The sequence below is a fragment of the Aythya fuligula genome, chromosome 5 (assembly GCF_009819795.1).
Source record: "Aythya fuligula isolate bAytFul2 chromosome 5, bAytFul2.pri, whole genome shotgun sequence".
Taxonomy (NCBI): domain Eukaryota; kingdom Metazoa; phylum Chordata; class Aves; order Anseriformes; family Anatidae; genus Aythya; species Aythya fuligula.
In genome coordinates, this window is record NC_045563.1 from 25,785,138 (window position 1) to 25,798,814 (window position 13,677).

The 13,677-nt window shown below is 63.5% G+C and overlaps 2 protein-coding genes across 2 annotated transcripts; both read right to left on the reverse strand.

Moving 5' to 3' along the window:
* Positions 1 to 571: 571 nt before the first annotated feature.
* Positions 572 to 6,325, reverse strand: RPS6KL1 (ribosomal protein S6 kinase like 1). The gene is made up of 10 exons (XM_032187974.1): positions 6,076 to 6,325; positions 5,863 to 5,987; positions 5,461 to 5,553; positions 4,872 to 4,919; positions 3,766 to 3,898; positions 2,462 to 3,061; positions 1,774 to 1,863; positions 1,551 to 1,633; positions 1,215 to 1,310; positions 572 to 1,118 (listed from the first exon to the last, which is right to left on the reverse strand). Exons 1-10 carry the CDS (start codon positions 6,323 to 6,325, stop codon positions 1,014 to 1,016), a joined length of 1,623 nt encoding a protein of 540 aa, XP_032043865.1. The 3' UTR covers positions 572 to 1,013.
* A 2,122-nt stretch (positions 6,326 to 8,447) lies between these two features.
* PGF (placental growth factor) lies at positions 8,448 to 12,605 on the reverse strand. Its single transcript, XM_032189449.1, has 7 exons — positions 12,549 to 12,605; positions 12,392 to 12,431; positions 11,735 to 11,931; positions 10,494 to 10,570; positions 9,523 to 9,552; positions 9,371 to 9,433; positions 8,448 to 8,734 (listed from the first exon to the last, which is right to left on the reverse strand). The coding sequence occupies exons 1-7, from the start codon at positions 12,603 to 12,605 to the stop codon at positions 8,713 to 8,715; spliced, it is 486 nt and encodes a 161-aa protein (XP_032045340.1). The 3' UTR covers positions 8,448 to 8,712.
* Between the last annotated feature and the right edge of the window lie 1,072 nt (positions 12,606 to 13,677).

Below are 13,677 nucleotides of genomic sequence, written 5' to 3' on the forward strand. Positions count from 1 at the left end.
CTCGTCCCTGAGGGGGGAGAAGGTTAGGAGGGGGGAGAAGGGGAAAACCCTTGTGTGCTGTAAGGGAAAGGCAGCGTGTCTAGCTGGTTTTGCACAAAGAGAGTTAAAAGAGAAGGTTCTGATGAAAAATGCTGCTGGTGCCCAGCACCCCTGTGCCTTTAGCAGGCAGTGTGCCCACGGTACCTGTATAAAGGAGGCTGGGGAAAGGCGGTGCCTGTAGTTACTGGAGCTGCAACAAAGGCAGCCGTGGACCCACCCATGCAGTGAAAGGGACCGTCACAAGCCCTCAGACCACGGCAGCGCAGCAACCTGGCTTATTTCATCTGCCCAGCTGCTGTGGGAGCTGAGCTTCTCCCGGGCTCTGCCTCCCTCTGCTGGAGGAGCCCCGCTGCTGGCAGGGCGGTGAGGAGCGGCGTGCTGCCCCTGCTGGCATCAGGCCCTGGAACCAGCAGCTCCTGGTAAAGCTCAGGCTCCAACCCCGGGCTCCCAGGCAGGTTTCAGGCAGCTCTGGGGGCTCCCTCACCTGGCACACGCAGCCCAGCTCAGAAACAGGACACGTCTGTGAGCAGTCACGAGCAGTTTATTATATTTATTATATGCCCTGCAGCAGGTGCTGCCCGTCCACATGCAGCCAGTGAGTGGCACGGAGCACAGGCTTGGGCACCAGCCAGCGGGGCCCAGGGGAAACGCGCTTGGGAACCACAAAAAAATAACGGGGGAGGTCGAGGGTGGTAGCAGCAGAGAGAAAACCCCAGGGAGAAGATCCCAAGGCACGGTGCTAAGCAGGGCGAGGGCTGTCAGTGTGTCCTGGGACGATTGGGAAGGGTGGCACAGCAGGGCACGGGCTCCCATCCCACTGTGGGGGCCCACACGAGTGGTGACAGAACATCGAATGCCTCAAAAACCCCCTACACACCCGCACAGCACAGCCCTGGCAGGAAAACCTCCCCCCTCCGCGGGCAGAGCCCCCCGGTGGGTTCACAGGTTGGGGGCGGGAGGTGCTCCCCTCCTGCCTAGCCCACCAGCTTGTTCCACGGGACGGTGCTGAAGAAGGAGTGGGATTTGAGCTTGGCCATGCCGCCAGCGCCCAAACGCCGCTTGGGGTTGTGCTGCAGGAGCTGCAGGGAAAACAGAGGGAAGGGGAGCACTGGGAAAGCTGCCCAGGGTGGGTTTCGGCCAGCCTCCAGCCCTGTGCTCCTTCCCAAGCCCCTCACCTGGGTGAGCAGCGATGCGGCCGCCAGGCTGAGCCCCTCTGGCAGCTGCAGCTGGGTGTGGGGGTGAATCCCCGATGGGTGGCTTTGGGACAGCGGCTGCAAGTAGCAGAGGGTAGTAGTGAGCAGCAGCACTGAGCAGGGCAGTAACACCCTGCCGAGCCTTCGTCACCACCCGACCCCGTCCCAGCACAGCAGGATGTAAAATCCAGGCTCTTGGCACCTAAAAGCCCGTAACAAACACCAGGAGCTGCCCTCCTGGAGCAATGGGGTGTGGATGGGAATGGTTGCAGCACGGTGTCACCTCTGTCCCCCCGTCCCAGCACCTCTGCCTCTTACCACTCCTGTCAGCAGCTCGTACAGCAGCGACCCAAAGCTCCAGCAGTCGGCCGCTTCGGTCGGCTCAGCGATCCCCCCCACTTCTGCAGAGAGGGACAGAGGGATTGGGGCTGGAGGCAGGCAGCCCCATGGCTGGTACATGCCAGGCTCATCTCGCCGCATGCAGAAGGGCCTCCACCCTGCTTGGTGGCACCGGGCAGAAGGCAGGGGACGCGTGCCTCACCTGGGGCACTGTACAGCTCCTCCAGCGCCTGGCTGCAGCACTGTGGTGCCACCTCTGTCCACTGGCCGAAGAAGGTGAGACGGACGTGACCTGCAGAGCAGCACCGAGGAGGTTAGGACAACACTGGTGAGGGTGGTGGGAGCACAAAGCCCAGCCCCAGCCTCTCAGCTGGCAACACGCCCTCAGCGGGGACAGCCAGGACACTTTTTTTTTTCCCTGCTGTTGTTTCCTAGGTGTTTTGTATCGCTCCAGTTTGCCCCAGCCCTTGCCAGCTGACCAGGAACTCTTCAGCTTGTGCTGCAAGTGGTGCCCGTGGCTCGAAGGGATGGGCAGGCTCAAGGAGACCCTGGGGGCACAAGTACAAGCAGGGGAAAAACAGCAATCCCACTAACCTCAGGCAGAACTCAGCTGCTCGCAGCTGCCCCGTGCTGGGATTTCCCAGGCAGCCAGCCCCACATGGGAGCAGAAGCAGCACATTCCTGCAGCTACGCTCCCTCCGCAGGGACATCTCTCATAACAACCTCTTGGAAACCCCAGCTGGGACCACGCTTCCAGGCTCAGAAACATCCAAACATCCCCAGCTTCCCACCCTCTCCCCCAGCAGGCTCAGGAAAGCCGGAGCCCCCTGGAAATGGGGCGAGCAGCCGTCTCCCAGCCCTTGGGGGCGGCCGCCTTGGCCATCACCTACCGGCCGTGTCCAGCAGCAGGTTCCTGGGGTTGAGGTCCCGGCACAAGACGCCCTGTTGGTGAAGCCCCTCTAGGGCCAAGAGGATTTCTGCTGCCCACAGCCGCACCTGCTCCTCCTTCACGGCCCAAGCTCTCCGGCCATGCCCCCAGGAGCCCGGAGCCCTGCGGAGTCCCCAGGAGGCCGCAGACCGGCCGCGGGTCAGGCTCGGCTCCTGCAGGGCTGGCTCAAGCTGCCGCCGACCCAAGGAGGAGGGCAGGAGGGGCTCCCCTCTCCCGGTTTTGGGTATGGGGGCAGGCAGCGGGGGCAGCTTTTCACCGCCCAGCGGCCTGGGATGGTGCTGGGGGGCTGCTCTGGCTGACACACAGCCCCCGGCATCACCGGCGGTGACAGAGTCCTGGGGGTGGGCATAGCGGCCGGGGTCTTTGGTGGATGCTGCTGGGTCCATGGGGCCGTGGCTGCTCCCTGGGGTGCTTCCCTCGGCGTCCTCTCTGCTGCGGGGCCTCGGGGCCGGGGTGGCTTTGGAATGCAGGGAGCCAGAGCCGTGGGGAGGGCCCTGCTGGGCACGGTACTTGGCACGCAGGTGAGACCACAGCGTCTCCCCTGGGAAACAGAGAAGAAAAAGTGTTGGGGCAGAAAGTGCACCAGGCCCCACCCCGCAGGCACAGTCCTCCTGAGCACAGGCCATGGCCTACCCACTCAGGACATCACCTGCTCCCTGCCCCTCATCCCCCGATCCTCCATCTCCTCTCTTCGGTCTGATCTCAAAATCCACTATGGTCTCTTCTTTTGTAACCATATAATGTTTTATGAAGGTCTTGCCAGTAGCCTCTGGTTCTACAACATCCAAGTGAACCACCTCACTCAGTCCTTTCCATAATTTTCCTGCCACAGCCAAACAACGCCAATAAAGCAGAGAGGTTTTTCTTTTCAAGCTGCCAGACCACACCAACTTCCCTACAGCAAGGCATGGCTGTATGACCGTTCCCTCCCATGGGACACAGTGATTCCCAGAGCTAGTTTCCCTATTACACTCCCTGCCCCCCCAGCCTCCTCCTCCTAGGTCTCCACAGCCCCATTTCTACGTTACTTCTTCAGCCAGCTCTTATCAAATCTCCCGAATCCCCAATAAAACTGAGCAGCAACTCCCACAAAGTCTCCAAGCCACTAGTCACCCTTCCGAGAAGCACGTGTGCTGTTACTAGAAAAAAAAAAAGTCCTAAACCACCAGGAGAAACCAATCTGATACTGTAAAACGGATAAGAGCAGGATGCTCCAGGCCAGGAGGCAGTGCTGCCCCCGCTCACCCTGCACGTGCTCCAGGTGCAGGAAGATGGAGTCCTCGCTCGCGTAGTAGCACAGCAGCTTGACCATGAAGGGGACGCCATGAGGGATGATGGTCTGCCGCTCACGGGTCTCAACGTGGGATTTGGGGAGGCTCTGAGGAGGTACAGGTAGACAGGGGTTACAGCACCGAAGGGGCTGGGGTTTCATGGGACCGGGCAGGGCAGGAGGACAGGCAGAAGAGCTGTGGGCCCCACGCTGTGGAAACCTGCAGCTCGTGGTGGTATGTCTGTCTGTCCATCTGTCCGTCTGTCCCCAACACCCAGCTGTGACAGCACAGGGCTCTGCAAAGCTCCTGCAGTGCAGCACGGGACATGGGGACACTGCCTCCCGGGACAGTGGCCTTCCCACTCACTTCTAGTGGGACTCCACCACACCACCTCTACACTCCCCCTGGAAATGGCGCTTCTCCGTCACGCCACAGCCTCCTTGCCAGTGGCTAATCAAGTCTTATTCTTACACACAGCTACTTGTAAGGGCACTGGAAAACGCCCTGCCACCTGTACCAAGCACACTGCCACCCGTTTTGGACTCAGATGGACATGGGTGTTGGGCTTGGGTCACCCCATTACAAGGCTGGGGCCCAGCGGAGAAACACACGAATGAACAAGGAGAACCTCTTCCCTTCTGGTGGCTGAGGGAGGTGAGTGGACAAAAATAGCAGATCACAGAGGTCCTAGAGGAAGTTTGTTACTCATAAATCTTCTTTTTGCTGAGCTGCATAGAAAAGGAGCTAAGGAACATTCACCACTTGGCCCTATTGGCTGCAAGACACCTCCTGCCCCACAGTCATGCACAGGGGATGGAGGCAGATCACAGAATCACAGAATGACTGGGGTTGGAAGGGACATTAAAGATCATCTAACTCCAACCCCCTGCCATGGGCAGGGATGCCACCCACTGGATCAGGCTGGCCAAGGCCCCATCCAGCCTGGCCTCGAACTCCTCCAGGGATGGGGCATCCACAGCTCCTCTGGGCAGCCTGTGCCAGGGCCTCACCACCCTCACAGTGAAGAATTTCCTCCTAATGACGAGGAAGCTGATGAGCTGTGAAACCATAAACACCCACCTTCAGGATAAAGGTCCCTCCGGTGGCTGGATCCTGGACTATCTGCACCTGCGAGCAGCGTACACAGAGCTGTTCAGACGCGGTGACCCTGACACGCAGCCTGCAGGAATAACCCCAGCCCTGACAAACCACCACGCGAGGAGAACAGCAGAGGGGAGCAACGTGCCAGTGCACGTATGGAGACAGAAAGCCTGGCATCCTCACTCTGAGATCACAAATGACTAACTAGCTTTTTCATTCAGGTAGCTGGTCTGCTGCTGAAGTCTGGGTTAGCTGCAGGAATCCACCACCACAGTACCCAGCCATCAAGCGTGATCCCATACACAGGAAAGACCTGGATGCAGCAGCTTCCTCATAGTATCCCGGGAGTTTTCATAAGCAAGAGCAAAGGGGAAATTAACAGACTTCCCAGCTAACAAAGTTTCTGGCTTCCCCACTGTGAATTTTCCTTGGTGGGAACGGTGTGGATGGAGACCCTCATGCTCCTTGGTGAGCCATAACCCCCGTCCCAGCTGCCAGGACCCTCCTTGTCATGCTTCCCTTGGTCCGTCCCCAGCCTCAGCCCTCCAGCTGCAGGTTGAGCCCTCACCTTATCGATCACTCCCACCACCTTACACCGCCTGAGGTTTTCCACTGCCGCGCTCAGCGTCCTGATGGGCCGTAAGTGAAGGCTGCTGTAACCCTGCGAGGCAGCGCGAGCAGAGGGCCAGGGGATCACAGAACCACGAGGGTTGGAAAGGTCGGTTTGTTAGGTCAGAGGCTGGACCAGGTCATCTCGGAGGTCCCTCCCAGCCTAGGTGATTCTGTGAAAAGACCTCCGGGATCTCCTGCTCCAACCACCCCTACCACCAATAGCACCCACTAACCATGTCCCCAAGCACCACATCCAACCTTCCCGCGGACATCCCCGTCACGGTGCCTCCACCACCTCCCCGGGCTCCCCGACCCCCTTATCAGCCTCCGACCCCATCGCACCACCCTGGCCGCTCACCCTGCCCGCGGGGCTGCCGTCGCCCAGGCCGCGCTGGAGGTGGCAGGTGAAGATCTCCTCGGCGCGCCGCAGGTACTGCGCGATCTTCCTCTTCACCGCCTCGCCCCGCTCCTTGTTGGGGTCGGCTGCGGGCGGCTGGGCGTCAGGGGACCTCCGCCGCCCCCCCTGCGCCCCGACACCCCCCGGACACCCCCTTGCCCGTTTCCCCCGCACCCTGCACGCCGCGCAGCAGCACGTCCACGCCGTTCTGGTAGTGGGCGAAGGCCTCCTCGTAATCCTCGCTCACGTCGCGCTCCAGCGCCAGCCGCAGCTGCCGCGCCGCCTCCAGCAGGTAATCCCCCCGCGGGCAGTGCCCCCGTGGGCAGTCCCCCCGTGGGCTTTCCCCCCGTGGGCACTGCCCCCGCCCGCCCCCCGGCACGGTCTCCGCATGGCCTCGGGGGGCGCGGGGCCGCCGGTCGCCCATCGCCCCCCCCCCCCCCTCCCCGGTAGCGGTACCGAGCCCCGGCGCCCGGCGGGGAGCGCGCCCGGGAGCCCGCCCCGGCGCGGCGCCGATTGGCCGCGGGTGAGCTCATCCCCGGCCGCGGGGACGCGCCCGGCCGCGGGCACGCGCAGGGAGGGGCCGCGGGGACGCGCTCGCCCCGGCTTCGCACCTGGCCGGGGGGAATCGGCGGCGCCCCCCCCCCCCCCCGGGTACGACCCGGGGCATCCCTGCGGCTGCAGAGCCCCGGGTGTGCGCCTGCCGGGGATGAGCCTGGTCCGCAGCGGGGCTCGCCGCGGTCCCCAGTGGTCCCCGGGGGCTGAAAATGGCTCAGACCCCCCAGAAGCTGCTAACAGCGAGCAGGAAGGTTGCACGGTTCCCTTGCATCCTCATGAAGCTATCAGCGAAACCTTTAACACCAGCCCCCTGGGCTCCCCAGCACCGTACCAGGTGCACCCCCAAAGCACACCGTAATTGCAGCCCGGAGCCCAGCTGATGTTTTGCCTTCCCTCCTACCCTTTCTAAGCCCTCCCGCCCCAGCCCTTCTCCTAAAGCCTCGTTAAACAAACCTTTGCCCCGCAGCACCGGGAGAGGCAGCGAGGCTCAGGACACCGATAACCCAGCGGGGCGGCCGGGGTCCTGCTGCTCCCCGGGGCATCACCAGCCCCAGGCCTTGCCAGCCTGACCTCCAGCTGGGCTCCCGACCACGAGGCCAGCAGTAAAATCCTGGGGAGAAAAGGAACTGTGGGACCCAGTGCTGGGTGATTTCGCCCTCCATCTCCTTGCCTGCCCGTGCGGCGCAGCAGATTGTAGCAGCAGGGCTGCACCGAGGCTACCCCAAACACAGCAGGTTTGGGGAAACACAGCAGCATTGAGTGAGGATGCAACGCACTCCAAGTCACAGGTAATAGAGCCATTCTGGTTTTAACCCTCATAACCACGCTTAACAGGTTAATTGATTAACACCCTCATTTTTATGTAGTTTTCTTTTTATAGGTGTAATGCTACCGTGGTGAAACTTTTACTGTTACAAGTGCAGAAACCGTCACAGCCACCCCTCACATGCTGCTCATGGCTCTTGTTATATCCTACAAGCACAGCCAGACAGGCTGAAAGGAGGCGAACCTGCCCAGAGCAGGGCCCCAGCTCCCTGCAAAGTGTCAGACCGTGCCAGACCCGGGGGGAGCTGCCTGGAACCCCCCCCACATGCTATAGCAGGTTAACCCAGGTAGGACAAAATGCATTAATTCTTGGCCCATGGCAAGAGCCAAGCCTTTGCACATCTTCCCACCCAGGCTTCTGCTTCAAGCCTGGAGAAATAAACCTTGGCTGTGTTTGGCTAGGACCTGCAGGAAGGCGGGCGGCTGAGCTCAGGAGCCAGCCCCACACCCGAGGAGGTGGCGCTGGGTGCAGGACTGGCCCTGGGGGCACCAGTGCCGTGGGTGTCCCAGGGGGGTGCTGGTGCCCCAATTTGGCCTTCGAGTCCATGCACTGCAGGAGGGGATGGAGAAGCACAGGGGTGCATTCAGCAGCCAGATCCGGCCCTCCCACAGCAGGAGTGGGGAAAATGGGCAGCCTGCCCGCCTCGCAGCAGCCCCACCAGGGGAAGGGGTGGCCACAGGACAGAGCTGGGACCAGCCCTCAGCAGGGCAGAGAGGCTGGGGCTGGAGCAGGAAGAGGATGGGGAGCAGGGAGAGGTTCCAGCCACACACAGCACCTCAAAGAGGGGCAGCTCCCTCCCCAGAGCGGGTCCCAGGACCCCAGGTCACCAGCAGCAAAACACCCTGCAGCTGCTGGAAAGGAGAGGAGCACACACCCTGCCAGCTCCTGGGTCTGCCCCCAGCTTTTATTGAGAAAGGGGAGGCCACGATGAGGACACCAGCACAGGAAGGCCCACAGCACCCCAGCTCCCTCCCCGTGCCCCCTGGGAGGCCTCCCCAGGCCAGCTCCCCACCCACCCTGCACCTCCTGGGCTGCTCCGTGCCAAGCTGGGAGCGATGCAGCCCTGCCTGTCCCGGCTGTCCCTCCTCCCCCTGCCCGGCAGGACAGAGCAGTTCTGTGGCTGCAGCCCCCACCCCATGCCACCCCCAGCAGCACATCCACCAACTCCGTTCCTCGTGGCCCTCCAAGCACCAAGGTGCAGCTCCAGCTCCTCATCCTCCTTCAAGGGTCCTTTAGTCCTGCTGCAACCGGTGCAGACAGGGCGAGGGAGTCCTCGGCTCCAGGGCCAAGCAAGAGTCCCGTCGGCTCCTTCCCGCTGCGGATCTGCTCCCCAGCCACCGTCACTCAGCTCCGCACGTCCCCCGCGCCGGGCAGGAATGGGACTGGATCAGGCCCCGGAGGCAGGAGCGAGGCCGGGGGCAGAGCGGAGGCTACCTGCGCGGCATGCCACATCTGCAAGGGGAGCACACCTGGGTCAGCACCACCAGGGTCACCTCCCGCTGCCCCCCAGGTCTCTCCCTCCCCACCAACCCACAGGATGGGATCGCAAGAAGCAGGGCTTCGTGGGGAGGAGGGGGCTGTGGGGCTGTAGGTGCACTGGGCAGCGAGCTTTGGACAACACAGGGAAGGGCCGGCCCCAGGCTGCGTCCCCTGCACGTGCCTGGCCTGCACGGCCTCAGCAGGCTGTTTGTGAGAGTCAGCAGAACACAACGTGGGGAAGGCTGGGAGTAACCCAAACAGCAGCCAGCCAAGGACTGCAGTAAGGACACGGCTGGCAGCAAAAGGAGGCTGGAACAGGAAATTCACGGGTTGTTTTTTGACAGCGCAGTCTGTGACGGCAATAGAGCCACGCACCGTCAAGCCATGCCCTCCGTCCTGCTCGGCTTTGAGCATCTCAGCCTGAAGGCCTCCAAGCACCTACCAAGCCCCCAGTGAGTGGAGGATTCCCCCAGCCACCTGCTGTCCCCTCTGTCCTGCTCTTCCCTCAACCCATCGCTACTCACAGCGCCAGGTAAAGACCTAAAATCCTGCTGTTCCCTGCAAACAGAACTCAGAAGGCAGCACCCACACCTGCCCCTGCTCACTTACAGCTCACAGTCTTTACGTCTCTTCTTCTCTCCTCTTCTCTTACCTCGGCCCTTGGGTCTCCTCCTTCAAAAGGAAAGCAGCACAAGAGAGACTGACGCGTGGGCAGTGAGGCCACAGCCCCGGGCGGCAGCGTCACCCCCAGTGCCACTTACCTCCCCGGCCTCGCCAGGTCCTGCCGCGGCCTGCGGGGAGAGCAGAGGTGTTACGTGGTCAGTGCCACCTGCCAAGCTGCTGCGTGCAGCACCCAGGGTTTAACTCGTGCTTAAAGCAGACCCAGTGACTTCTCCCACCCAGACTTTGGTGGGTCCCCTCGGGGCTGTGCCATTTTGCCCATGAGGGCAGGAAGCACGGGCTCGGTTTTTAGGCTGCTCTCAGCGACAGCTTTCATCACTCAGCTGGTCAAAGACGACGCAGGGCCCCAAGTAACACACGGGATTTGCTTCAGTCTCAGCAGTGGCTGTCTGACACCAGCCACAACATACTTGGCTCAGGCATCCCCCACAGGAGCCAAGGCCAGGACATCCACCCCGCTTCCGCTAAGCTCAATAAGGGGGAGCCACAGAAGTGCTGAAGGCTGCTTAACGAGAAGACAAAAGGTGCTGCAGATGCAAGAAGCCTACACGAATCCAAAGGCGGGCTGCACAAGCATTTGAGGAAGTTCCCCCGGGAGCTACCCCGTGTAGGAAACCCACAACAGGCTCAGGAAATTCCCTGCACGGAAAACAGCTGGAAGCAGGGGGAAGCAGCACACGTGCTCCTTCCCGCTCCTCCTTACGCACCCACTGACGGATGGCTCCAGAGGCAGCGCGGAGCCGGACGGCCCCTGGGTCTGCTCCAGCACAGCCGCCTGCACAGCAGGGGAATACCAGCACGGGGATCCTCACGCTCTTCCAGGCAAGCCTCCCGTCTGACAGCTGCCCAGCAGGACTCCCATTCCCCAGCTTTCACAATCCTCCAAAAATGCACACCCCCAAATCCCCGTGCCCAGGTGGGGCAGCCTGCCCTGCAAGCACCCGGCACAACCAAGCTGAGGGAGGGCTCCCAACACGGCCAAGGTGCCCCCAGCACATCGCCGTCCCCGCAGAGGGGCAGCGGGCTCGCAGCGGCACAGAACGAGCCCTACCTGCACTCACACTTCTTGTGCTCGGTGAACGACATCTCCACGTAGGGTGCCTCCCCGTTGGGCTTTATCTTCAGGAGCTGAAAGAGGAACAAAGGTTACCTCCTGGACAGCGCAGGATGGCGTCCACCCCAGCCCCTCGGCCAGACACGTGTCAGACCCGGTCCTCGGCACCGCAGACCCCACCTCCACAGGCACTGCAGCTCTGGAGGCTCTGCTCCCACCGCCCTGCATCCTGGGTCTGTAATCTAAATCCCCTAGTCCTGGGATTTCCCAGCCTCAGAGCAGATTTTTTGGTCTCTGCTTCTGTGGAGCCCTTTCACATGTTTGTCCGCTTTGTACATCCTCCTTCCCTGAAGGGAACACCCCCCAGCCCTGGTTTCCAGACCATTCCCACTGCTGCTGCCTCCTCCTGCCGCCTCTCCCACCGCACCCAGCCTGGAGCCGGTACCGCGGTGCCTCCCCAGCCCAGGGGCGCAGGATTTGCCCTGCCACGTGTCAGTCCAGAGCCCAGCCCGGAGGCCAGGTTGGACATCCAGGGGCTTCACTGTGAGTGTTCATCCGTGCTGTGATCCACGCTGACCCCGCAGAAGTGCCTGGCATCACCACACCACGTGTGGAGGGGAGCCCAGCAGGAGCTCAGAACATCGCCTTCTTCATCACTTCAGAGACTTTCGCTCCACTTAAGTCAGGATTTTTTTTTCGTTGGGAACTCCTACCCTCCCTTTCCAACACGCTTTCAGTCCCTGCAGGATCAAACTTGCTGGTGATTTCTTGCAGGCTCTCCCCAGTCCCTCACCCCTGCACAGCAGCAGCAGGTTGGTGCCAGCAGGGCAAGGGCAGGGGCTGTGCAGCACACTGGGAAGAGCCGAGAGTTTGCTCACAGCCTAAAGATCCCCTCCCCACTTCGTACAGCTCCCGTAACGGGGCTGGAAGCACAGCACACACAGCCCCTTGTGCTCACCCTCTCCCCATCGCACGCTTGCTGCCAGCACCACCACATCCATCTCCTGGCACACGAGGGCAATCACACTGCCAGTTTTCCCTTTCCACTGTGATTTTTGTGGCTTTGTCCCCAAAGCAGGCAGAATCACAAGCAACAGGGCCACCCCAGCCCCACAGGGACAGTCTGGAAAGGTGACAGCAGCCAGAGAGTCGGACTGAGCACCGAGGAGAGGGCAGGGAAGCAGGGATGGAGGCTGGTACCACCAGAGGTCTCACCCTGCCCCAGAGGCAGCGCTTACCTGCATGGTGACCGTGCTGGTCTCCACGGGGACACAGCGGAGCCCCTCATCCCCGCAGCAGCCCCCGCAGCGCTGCAGGGCGACGCAGGAGGGTCTGAAGATGTACTCCACCTCGTCGGGGAACTCGGCGATGACGTCCACCAGCTGCTCCAGCGGCCGGCAGAAGCTGCGATTCCAGATCTCCTTAAAGGTCACCACTGCAAGGCACCAAGGGGGGCTCTAAGGACGTGCCCCGGGGAGGGGGGACCCCGGCCGAGCCCCCCGCTGAGGTGCACCCGTTGCAGGGGATGGGGTGGCACGGGAGCAGCTGTGATGGGGTCATCCCCCACCGTGGGGCACAGGGATGGAGAGGACCCCTCGTGCCCATCGCCACGCTGCTGGGGGGGCTCCCACAGCCACCAGGACCCCCCGAGGGGCTCTGCCAGCTCCGTCCCCTCCATCCCCCCAGCGGCCAGGCTGCGCTGCCGGCTTGTAAGGATCGGGACCGGCTGCGCACGGGAAAGCAGCCCTGGGGCGCGGAGATCGCGGGATCCCCCCGGGTCCCACCGGGAACCCCCGGGGGCTCCGGGCGGGCAGATAACGACCCCGGGACACCGGAGCCGCCCCCCGTAACCCTCTCCCACCCCGGGCACCGGCTGCCACCCGCTTGCAACTCACCGGGCGCCTCCGCGCTGGCTGTCCCCCGCGCCTCCGGGGCCTGCAGGGGGGAAAGGCGAGGGCTGGCGGGGGCGGCACGGGGGGCACCGCTCCGCCGCGACCCCCGGCGCCTCCCCCATCCCCTGTCCCGCTCCCCTCCCCTCCTCCCTCTCCTCACCGGGGCCCCCAGCGCCCCGGCCAGCAGCAGCCGCAGGAAGGCTCCGAGCAGCCGCATCGCCGCTCCGCCACCGGCCGGCTTCAGCGCCGCCGCCACCGCCGCTCCCCCCCCGGCATGTCGCCCCGCAGCCACCGGGACACCGGGGCACGGCCACCGGCACCGGCACCGCTCCGCCACCGCCACCGCCGCCGGGCCATGGGAGCGCGCCCCGCTCCGCCGCCCCTATTTCACCGCCGCCGCTCCGCCCCCGGGGCGGGAGCAGGTGCCCGGCCCCGACGGCTGCGGGGACGGCCGGTGCCACCGGGGGCCAGGCAGCAGCCCCGCCTGCAGCGCCCCCGCCTCTCCCGGCACGGCTTCCAGCCCTTTATCCCCCCGCTCTGGCCCGGTTCTCCCTGCCCCCATGGGTTTGCAGCCCCTCAGCCCCCCGGTCCTGCCCGCAGACCCCTTTGGGATCCGCAGCCCGGCTCCGGAGCCTCTCCCTGCAGCGGGGCTGGGGGCGGCCAGGCCAAACCCCGCTGCTGGGAGGAAAGCCCCAAGGAGCTCTGTGGCCTTTCCCGTGCTATTTTTAAGTGCCGGTGGCCGGGAAAGCTGCGGCTGAGGGAGGTGGGAAGGGAAGGGAAGGGAAAGGGTGCCAGCGGGCAACACGATCCCCCGTGGGCTGCAGGTCCCGGGGTAATAACGGGCTCTGCGTCCCTGCCAGGCTTCACGTCTCCGGCCTCACAGGGAGGCTGCCGCAGGGCTTCCCTGCCCACCTCCTTGTGGGGTCTGTCCCTGCGGTGCAAGGACAGCAGTGGCTTGTCCCCAGCGCCACACAGTCGGTCCCCGGGATGAGGGACGCGCTGGTGGCCCGTCCCCAGCCCCGTGGGGCCACACAGGTGGCGGTGGCTCAGGCATCAGCTGGCGTCAGGCTCTGTCTGGAGCCTCCACACGCTGGTAACGGCCCTGCTGTGATGTCCCCTGCCGCCTCTGCTCCCCCTCTGCTGCCCCACAGACCCTCCCGGCCAAGGGCACCCCCTCCTCCTCCCCAGGGGCTGTTTTGGGGTTGGGGGTGAAGGGAGCGTTTCCTCCTGCCCCGAGCGGTCGCTGCTGCCAGCTCGCTGGAAGGACAGAGCGCTGTTATTGCAGAGAC